At 35.4% G+C, this 10053-nt stretch overlaps 1 protein-coding gene across 1 annotated transcript in view; it reads right to left on the bottom strand.

The window, feature by feature from the left end:
• Window positions 1-1317: 1317 nt before the first annotated feature.
• The window catches only part of LOC107021459 (protein fluG-like), a 39073-nt gene continuing 30337 nt past the window's right edge, over window positions 1318-10053 (bottom strand). Inside the window, exons 13-17 of the mRNA XM_027913652.1 lie at window positions 4181-4326; window positions 2160-2387; window positions 1786-2018; window positions 1568-1716; window positions 1318-1487 (exon numbers count right to left, since the gene is read on the bottom strand). Of these exons, the coding sequence (XP_027769453.1) occupies window positions 1422-1487; window positions 1568-1716; window positions 1786-2018; window positions 2160-2387; window positions 4181-4326 (822 nt within the window). The 3' untranslated portion in view covers window positions 1318-1421. The remainder of the gene's footprint in view (window positions 1488-1567; window positions 1717-1785; window positions 2019-2159; window positions 2388-4180; window positions 4327-10053) is intronic.

The raw sequence follows: 10053 nt of genomic DNA, 5'->3' as shown, positions 1-10053 counted from the left end.
TGTTGTCTTTTGCAGCTTGTGGATACCGGAGACGAAGGTGAGCACTTGACATTCCGCATCACTCTTCCTATACTTATGTTAGCTTGTCTTTTTCCATTGAGACGGCTTGTTGTGGGTCACTCATGCGACTTCTAAGTATATTGTTAGAAAACTATCTAATCGTGTCTTTTAGGTTCTGGGAGGGTTTTCTTTGTTTATAGTTTTTGTTTGCTTCCTAATTTTGTCTTTTCTTATGGTAGAAATATTTTTTTATTTAGTTCTACACTACTTGTCGAGTTGTCTAACCTTTGGTGGGTTTTCATAGGTTTCATCATGATGCCGGGAGTCGTTCGTGACATAAAAGTTTTATATAGGGCTTAGGTAAGGGACAAAACGACATAGTATTTGTTTAAACAATAATAAAAGACCCAAAAGCCCTTGAAAATAACCAATTAAGCCCTTCTACAGTTTGGTCCTACGGTCCGTAGATTATGCTGGTCAACCGTTAAATAGTTCGAAAACCTAAATTTTTTTATTTATTTTTACAAGACATGTCGACGGTGCATAGCACCAACCATAGTGAACAACTTTTGGCCTTAAATTTCTCTAGGTCATGGACCTACCAACGAGACCCATCTACAACTTGTAGATAATTAGGTGGATAATACTATGCAATACTATAGAAGAAGAGCATAATGAATGGTATAATGGTTTCTATTTGCGAAATTAGCTCTTAAAAATATTATAAGTGGGTTATCTGAATTCTTCCGGTTGGTATCACTAAGACGGTGATAAGTTTGCAATATGTAATATACTTGTACTGTTCATGATTTCGACACAATTATTATAAAAAATTATTCAATTTTTATCCAAATGCGAGACAATTATGAAAACTTCATCTTCTTTTATCTTTATTCTAATACTTCTCCTAAAATCAATTTTATACTTAACTATTCCCCCATAAGATTGAGATATAAATTTCAACAGTTATTTTTGAACTCTTTGTAATACCACTTCAAACTAATCATACAATCATAAAACTTAAATAATAAACTCAAAGCTCAAATCTTTTTAGTGGCCAGCAATGTTGAATCCTTGTCGTTTTAATTTAAGAGATTTATATCTATGCTTGCGCACACGAATTCTTATACATTTTGGGTCTTTATATTATTCTACTCGTCGCTTTTTGGTTGAAGATTATGCAACATGGCGTAAATCGATTTGAAGATATGAATATTAGACATAGTTATTTGGATTGAAATTTTGAAGAAGAAAAAGTAAAAGAGAAAGTAAAAAAAGAGAGAGAGGCGGACAAATAAAGAAGAAGACAAAACGCAGTAAGAAAGAAAGAATTAATCACAAGTCTATAAGAGGAGCATACAAAAAATATGATACAATAAATAAAATTAAAAGAGTATAAAGCATGGTAGATAAGTAAAAACCTAATAATTAAACATAATGTGCTTGTATTTTTCGTCTCCAACACAGAAATCGTGTCTCAGCTCTTCCTGCAAAACAAGAAACCATTGTTTAAATGTGCTTCCAGAATATATAGAGAAAGCGAAACTCATTAAAATTGATAACGTACCCCAACAACTCCTCCTCTGGTGCATATAAATTCTTCACCCAACATGTCATTAAACCATTTATCTGAATCCATATTTATAATAGCGTCTCTAAGAGACCATGGTAGTTTTATATCCTCATTGTTCCAATCGAAGTCATAAGAATGTGGCTCTGTTTAAAATGAAAATAAATCCATGTGCTTCATAATGCAAAAAGTTATTAACAAAAGATGGTACTCACCTACTGGTCGTGGAATAGGTAATTTTCTTCTCATGCCATCCATGCCAGCAATAATTATTGAAGCTAATCCCAAGTGTGGGTTTGCACATCCATCAAATATTTTCATTTCAAAATTAGATATCACACCATTTGAAACTCCAGGAGGGCAACAAGCTCTTACAGGTAACTCTTTACTTTCTACCCCCCAGCAAATGAATGATGAATTTCGTCCCTTATACATTGAACGGTCATAACTGTGCATTATTCATTATTTTTTAGATCAACATAATTAAATAGAATATTCCATAACACAAAAATTTTCTTAATTTACAACAGGAAAGCACAAACAAATGAAACAAAGGAGCACATTACACTAACAGTTAAAACAGATTTACCTATTAGAGATAGGCATCGTAAATACACATAGGGAACGAAGATGATCTAATATCCCAGCCATGAATGATTCTCCAATCACGGACATCCCATACCTATTTGCCTCACCAGATTCCATAAATACATTTTCTCCATTCTTAAACAAACTGATGTGTACATGCGATCCTGACCCAAAATCATCATCGTTAAAATCAGTACAAGACCCCGGATGCACATTATTTGTATGATACCTACAAAAAAAGGTTCAAATGATTAAAGTTGTTACAACTCATAGATTCTTGATAAGTTTTAATTTAATTATATGTTCCACTTGAAAAGTGTGTTTCACCAAAATTGGGAATCATAAGAGTTAAAAGACAACTTTAGGAAAAACACAATACTGGGATTAGGATTTAGGAATTATGGGTAAAGAAAAATGGCCTAAACTAAAAAAATCTTATGTGATCCCCAATATATGTGTGTTTTCCAACGATTTCTAGAGTGAATAACACCCATTGGACCCTAGTTTCAAATAGTTTAAGAAGTTTATATTTGTATATTAATAAAATTTAAATTCATTTTACTGAAGGGTATATATAGGAAGACAATGTCCCCGTTGAGCTTTCTTGGACATATTAATCTAGGAATTGAACTTTTAATCCCAACGCCTTCACATTAACAGCTATGTTACTCAACAAAACCAAGCAATAACTCCATTTGTCACTAGCTCTTGCAATCTATACGTCAACAACCCCACACAGATAACTCTAGCTAATACTCGGATGAATACACATATTAAAACTGATCTAATTGCTTTATAGCATAGGAGTAGATCTTACAAGAATAATCACGGACGTTAAAACCTAACAACAATTAAGAATGATAATAACATTATCAGGTACCTTACTTTTAATAGATAAATATTTCCTAGAGACGGGTTTTTGCTTTGTAATATATCTGACTGCAAAAACTAGACTGCGTGAATCTGGAAGTTTGTGTGAATTCAAAATGGACATAAAAAAATTCTCAGTCTCTTTTTGGATCTGGTCTTTCATTAGATCCTAAATTTTGTTAAATCATCAAAACTTCAAAGTGAGCTCGAAATAATATTTTTCCCTTTTTGGATGATGACAACTAAAACTTTTCAACTTCTTCCCCTTTCATAAACCAAACACAGCTAGGACCCCCTCTTGCTCTTGCTCTAAATCAGGGAACCTATGGCTTAACAATTTTCTCCTTTTTAACATAATAAGAAAGAGACAAATCAGTAAATCAAGTTGACAGAAATGCAATTCAAGCAAATTCAGGGTAACTTGGACAACACTGAGTATAAGAGATAATAACTTTCCATCTAATTCATAGGAGCTCAGCTTATAGCCTGTAAAATTAAAAAAGGTCTATAGATTGGTCTCGGGATTGATATCCTAGACTTGATTTATTAAAGCCTGACTTGCAAGAATCCATACTACGACTCGTAAAAATGATTATGGACCGTAGACTACATCGTGTAGTCAAGTGTTGAAACTCAATCTTTGCTTGATTTCTACAGATGAACAGGATGACTAGTAGAATATGTTACGAGCCGTAAAAGGGTTTATACACCCCAATGTCAGAAGTCTCATAATTTCAGCCTAGCTTCTACAAGAGGGTCTACGGCTTATGGAAATTTGTACGGGTTGTAGATGATCTTCTATGATATTTTAAGAGGAGTTATTTTAGTATATTTCCACCCCTGCTAAACCTAAACTCTAACAGTTTTACAGCCAATTAAATACCTTATCTGTATAGTTATACCCTATTACACTCAAAAACTCCCAAGGCTTTAAACACAAGAATCAAGAGGAGAAAACTAGGGTTTCAAGCAGCATCTTCAAGTTTCTTCAAAAAAATTGTTCTCTCAAGAATATACGAATATTTAATGTAATGGACTAAGTTCATCATCATACCCTAGATCTAAATTAAGTCTGTAAGAGCTTATGGGGGGAAACACATCTAGATCAACAAGAAATAAAGAATATGCACGCGAAAATATTGTGCAACCTACCTTGGGGTAAAACTTGCTAGTAGCCCATGTTTCCTTGCAATCCCTTTGATTACTTCATGTGTAATAATCAAGTTATTTGCTGCTCTACCACAATCAATGTATCCCAACACAATTTCAAACTGACCTTTTCCAGCTTCTGAATGTAACTGCATTCTAAAAGGATGACAGATCAAATAAAGCAGTATAGATACTATGGAAAATAAAGTATATTATTTATATTCAAGTACGATTAATCTTGTACAAGTAAAATATTAAAAAATGTTGAGGGACTGAGTTTCTAGCAAAATAAACCTTGATTGTATCATGGTTAACAAGGAACATCCTTAATGTTTTCTAAAATAAACAATTTCATTCCTATGTTAGATTTTTTCTATAATTAAATTAAAGGTGCGATACAACCCGGATGCATAGCACGTGATCTTTATCTTAGTTAAAAAAAAAAAGCAATAGTATCATCTTTATTAGACTCATGATTAACCCCACTTTTGAAGAGAGGGATTCCATCTTCTTCATAATTTTAAGGCTACTACGAAGTGTTCTCATTCTCCATTTCCAATAAAAGTCTTCAAAATGATTTAGTGTTTCCATTGAGTGCTGGCGGGGTTCTGATGAGTATTAGAAAATGTGGCTGGTATTGCAATAAAGGAGAAATACTTTAATACTTTATCACATAGAAGTAAATGCTAGGCCAAGTTAGCATATTATTTTTACCTATGCAATCACTCTAAGGGGATATTTACCTGTAGCGCTATCGTGCAATAGCACAATAGTGATTTTTTTCCTTGTTGGGTGCAGTCATTCCCTAGCACTGTGGTCACGCACGAGGTGTTATAGTGGCAAAAAAGGTGATTATAACATCTAAATTTATTTCATCATTTTTGAGTTCTAATCTAGTATTAAGTGATTTTTAGTCAATTGATATTCTTCTTAGGATGGAAAGATTCTAAACTTTACTCTACCTGCTCCCCATAATTCCATCGTTAATTTAACGTTTTATTCATTGTTGGCAATTTTAGGGGTTTTCAGCCCTATGTTTTAGAATAAGGAAATCACTGATTTGAGGGGTAAACATAGATATCTGGGACTGGATAATTTTATAGATCTTGGGTTCCATTATGGAAAACCATATATATTGTAATCACTTTTGTCATGTGGAGTGTTCAGATCTCTTGTTAAAGCTTTTGTTAATATTGAAAAGGGTAGGAGAGAAAGGGTCTCCCAGTTTCAATCCTCTAGAATACTCAAGGAAACGAAAGGGTTATATATTACAAACCAGCCTCCACACTATATCAACAATAATTACTAAATAAACCAAATTTTCTCAACGCAATCATCCATAAAAAGAAGAACTCTGGCAAGATAGAAATGATTCCCTTGAAGATTAGAAGGCGTAGGCTCGAAGCATATAGTAGATAAACCTATTTATTGGTTGGGTTGCATCTTACATCGCCGTGTGTGTTTCTCAATTTTGTAGTATTCATATGATAGTGGTATAATCTTAGTTGAGTATAGTTCTTTCAATCAAGTTCATATCAAATGGGTGAGAGTTGGAGTCAAAGGAAGGACTAAGAAGATTGTCTTGAGTAATGTTGGAGGGAAGAGGTGAATTCGAGAGTTCTCGTAAAATGAGATAGAATTGACATTGTTTGATTTGAGAAGGTATCTAGGGTAAAGTGGAGCATGCGGGCCCGGTACCCTCATCTTTTTGTGCATTCAGGCATTTCTTGTACATTTACATTGTAGTGTATATTGGAATGACTTTCTATGTCGTTTCCTCCATTTTTCAATCTTTTCATAGTTTAAAGCTTTCCTATAGTCTATAGAAACCCTAAGTTAGTTATGACTTGTTGGGATTGATAGTTCAATGATGTGGTCATTCATTTGGGTTTTGTGCATTTTTTTGTGTTATGGAGCATTCATAACTTGAACAATGACTTTGGCCAAAACTTTAGGAAGATGGCACCAGGATTAAATTGGACCATTACATTAGCTCTGAAACGTTGAGTTTGGTCCAAAAGGAACTTCCACATAGATCTCAAAGCTTCCGTCTCATTCAAATCCATCTTATGGATTGTGGCTCAAAATTTGAATGTAGGATCCATTGTCTATTGGGACGACCTGGGTTGGAAGTTTCCAGACCTTTTTTTGTGTTGCAAAGACCCGATTTGGTGGGGTAGCTTAGCTCATTTGGATACATAGGGTTAAGAAGAAATTTTGAATCCTTATCGAGGAATTTCGCACATTCCAAGTTTTGAGAGGTGTTGAGTTGGTGTAACGACATTTTCTTCTCCACATTCACCTTATTTAATTTGGGGTTTGGTCCTTTTTCCCTTCCTATATGGATAAATAAAAGTCCAAGGTTTTTGGGTCTTCCATCCTTTCCTTTGTGGATAAATTTCGCCAAAATTTGACTAGCTCACTTTTGACCATAAGCTCAATATTATGGTGCATATGCAAGACATTCTTTTAGGCCTTATTTGAGAGGAATCACAAGATATTGAGTGCAGCCATATAGGAATAAAAGTGAGAATTCGCACAAGCCCTAGCAGCAATTTTAAAATCGCGATTCTCGCTTTGCTTCTTGTTCGATTGAGCTGATTTTTGGATAGCGTGTTACTTTAAACTTATCTTTGATTGGGAACTGAGAGAGAGTGATTTGGTGTCTTTTAGATCTATAGTTTAGCTCATGAAGAGTATCTGAAGTTTGGTGTTTTTGCTTCTCTTATTTCTTAGAAAGTTCCTAAAACGAACAGGGGAAACTAGAGTCAAGCATGTGTGATGAGTTTTTTGAATCCTTAAATGGTTAATTATAGTGTTATTAGGCAGTGTGTAAGGCTTGGTTGAGTTTATGAATCAAACGTCAAGGGACGTTCAAGACGTCCGACGACTAGACGTCTATATGCCTATGTGAGTTCTTGTGTGCCTTGCATGTTTGGGTGAGTTTTTTTGGAGTCCAAATTGATGTGGGAGGAACCTAATACCTATATGACCATTTATAGGGGGTTAACATCTGGGTATGACTCTACCTAGGGTTCAGGAGGGGACGTAGAGAAGGACCCAAGACTTGTTAACAAAACTACCAAAACAGTGTCAACCAACGAACCAGTAGACCAATCGATATCTGGTTGACTTGGTCCGTCGATTGGAACTGCAAGTCCGTAGGTTTAGGAATATGAAAACTCAAACCACGATTCCTCATCAACGGGACTTGGATCCATCGACGGTCCATCGTTGATGGGTGTCGATGGTGGCCCGCAAAAGTTGTCTAGATGCTGCTACACTTGGGGTGGTCTAATAAATTCACCCCAAGTCTTTTATGAACCATGAACACTTGTTTTAAGGTCTTAAGGGTATTTTAAGTGGTCTTATACTCCCATACCTAGGTTAGAATCCTTTTTCAATATTTAAAACCCCTCCCTCAAGAAAGAATTTTCTCAAATTACATAGAAGCTAGAACTCTAGGAAGGGCTAGAAGTTAAGCTTTTGGACGACTTCTTCATCAAAATTTCGTGGGTTTCTTCTCATAGAGGTATGGTAGTTCATCCTTGAACCTTCATTCATTCAAGGATCCATTCCAAGAGATTTCTAAAACGGTTTTCAAACTTCAACTTCTTCTATATTTGACTCTAAGCATGGATCTTAGCATGAAAATGTTTAATGATTCAAATAAGTTGTTCGTAGTATTGGTTGATTATTTTCAAGTTAAAACCCCAATAAACCCATACTCAATTCATATTTCAACTTTTAGCTTATGAAGTGGGTTTAGTGTAAATATCTTGATAATGTTATATCGTGTTTAGAGTTGTATTTCCTTATGTTCTATTATGATTAGATACTGCCTCAAAGACTATTTTATGATGAATTATTGGAGAAATTGAGAAAAGGTGGTGAAATCTTAGATGAATTATAACTTTGTTATATTGTTTAGTTCTTATTGTGAAATGCTCTTGAGTGGTATGGTCCACCTTTGGTGGCGGTGTTTAGTTGAATTAAATGGATATATGTATGAATTTGTGTATTGTGAGTATGGACTTGAAGGCATGATATGTGAAGTAAAGTGATGATGATGATGATTATATTGATGTGCTTTAGGAAGCTTGAATTGTATATCTTGTAGAGATTATGTTTTAAAGAAGTATACGTATAGGTGAAGCATGCTAGTGTGTGAAATATGACGAATGAATGTGTAAGTATGTTTAGAAGCCAATTTTATGAAAATGGTTTTTATGTGAAAGGTGTGTTCACATGTTCTCACACTCACACTATGAAGGAATGAATGAAGTTAATTAATGAATGTGAATGGGGTATTGTAGGGAGTACACTCTTCGTGAGCAGAGATGAAGTGTCTAGACCATTCACTACTATTCCTAAAGACTCTAGTAATAAAAAAGGGGAGTTTCGGGGTGAACACTCTTTGTGAGTTGAGATGAACTGTTTAGTAGCAACCTTTTTATTCACAAGAGCCTTCTAAGATAAGTTGGATGTTGGATACCCTTCTGAGTTGAGATGTGGTATTCCATTGTGACCTCTAGGGATAAGTACCCTTCTTGATTTGAGATGTGGTGCTACTCATCTATCCCTTGACCTTTAGTTAATGAATGCTTAATACTCCGTGGGAGGGTTATGCTTAGTACCGAAAGGATTTACAGAAGGGGTGGATACACTTCGTGAGTTGAGATGTTGTATGTAATGTACCTCTTGAGATGAGTGTTAGGATCGAATCCACACACACACACTTAATGAATCAAGAACACAAGAACTTTCAAGAGAAAGAGATGAGAGATCTAGAGAGAGAAAGAGAGAACCAATATTTCGTGGTAACACCCCGTGAATAAACTTCCATGGCGGTGGGTATATATATATATATTAATAATTCAGAGTATTTTAGGTTACAAAGAATAAATGGAGAATAAATATGACAGTACATCAAATATTAATCAGGCTCCACAACCTAACAATTCTCCCACTTGGAGACNTTTTAAGGAAAATATATTAATAATACCGTGAAACCACGGTATATCATCATCCAAAAAATACATTCTCAAAAAAAAATCTCTTCATCATCAACATCTTTACCGCACTGCAACATCTGTAGAAACAACTACAAAAGGCCAACCGAGGTTTTACATAACCCCAGTTTCCCAACATCAACACATTTCATCAACATGTCTACCGGGTTCTTTGCACCCTCTATCTTCTCCAAGCACATATCACTATCCTCCACTGCCCTGCGAGTGAAATGGTATCGCCTTCAGATATGCTTTGTCTTCGAATGATAGACTGGATTTTTCACCAACTGTATTGCGCTCTGGCTATCTGAGTAAAGAATCTTCTCGCTCTACTTCTTGCCCAATTCCTCAAGATAATATGCCAGCCATATCATCTCTTTCCCAGCTTCAGCTATNACCGTCTTCTGATGTGCTTTTTCTTCGAATGATAGACTGGATTTTTCACCAACTGTATGGCACTATAGCTATCTGAGTAAAGAATCTTCTTGCTCTTCTTCTTGCCCAATTCCTCCAGATAATCATTCAGCCATGTCATCTCAGCTTCAGCTATTGCCACATACTAGCTTCAGTAGATGAAAGAGAAACACACTTCTGAAGCCTGGACATCCAACTCACTTCTGTTCCACCTATGGTAAAATGTACCCGGATGTACTCTTTCTTGAGTCAACATCCCCAACAAGATCAGCATCCACAAAACCCTATAGAGTCACCTTGCCTTTGCCAAAACAAAGTGAAGTACTGGATGTACTTCTCATATATCTCAGAAGCCACTTCACAGCTTCCCAATGCTCTTTCCCCGGGTTTGCCATGTACCTGCTAACAACTCCCACTGCATGTGCTATATCAGGTCTAGTGCAGACCATA

Source organism: Solanum pennellii, chromosome 1, assembly GCF_001406875.1.
Source record: "Solanum pennellii chromosome 1, SPENNV200".
NCBI lineage: Eukaryota > Viridiplantae > Streptophyta > Magnoliopsida > Solanales > Solanaceae > Solanum > Solanum pennellii.
Note: the sequence above shows the minus strand (reverse complement) of the source record. Positions and strands in the feature narration are given on the sequence as shown.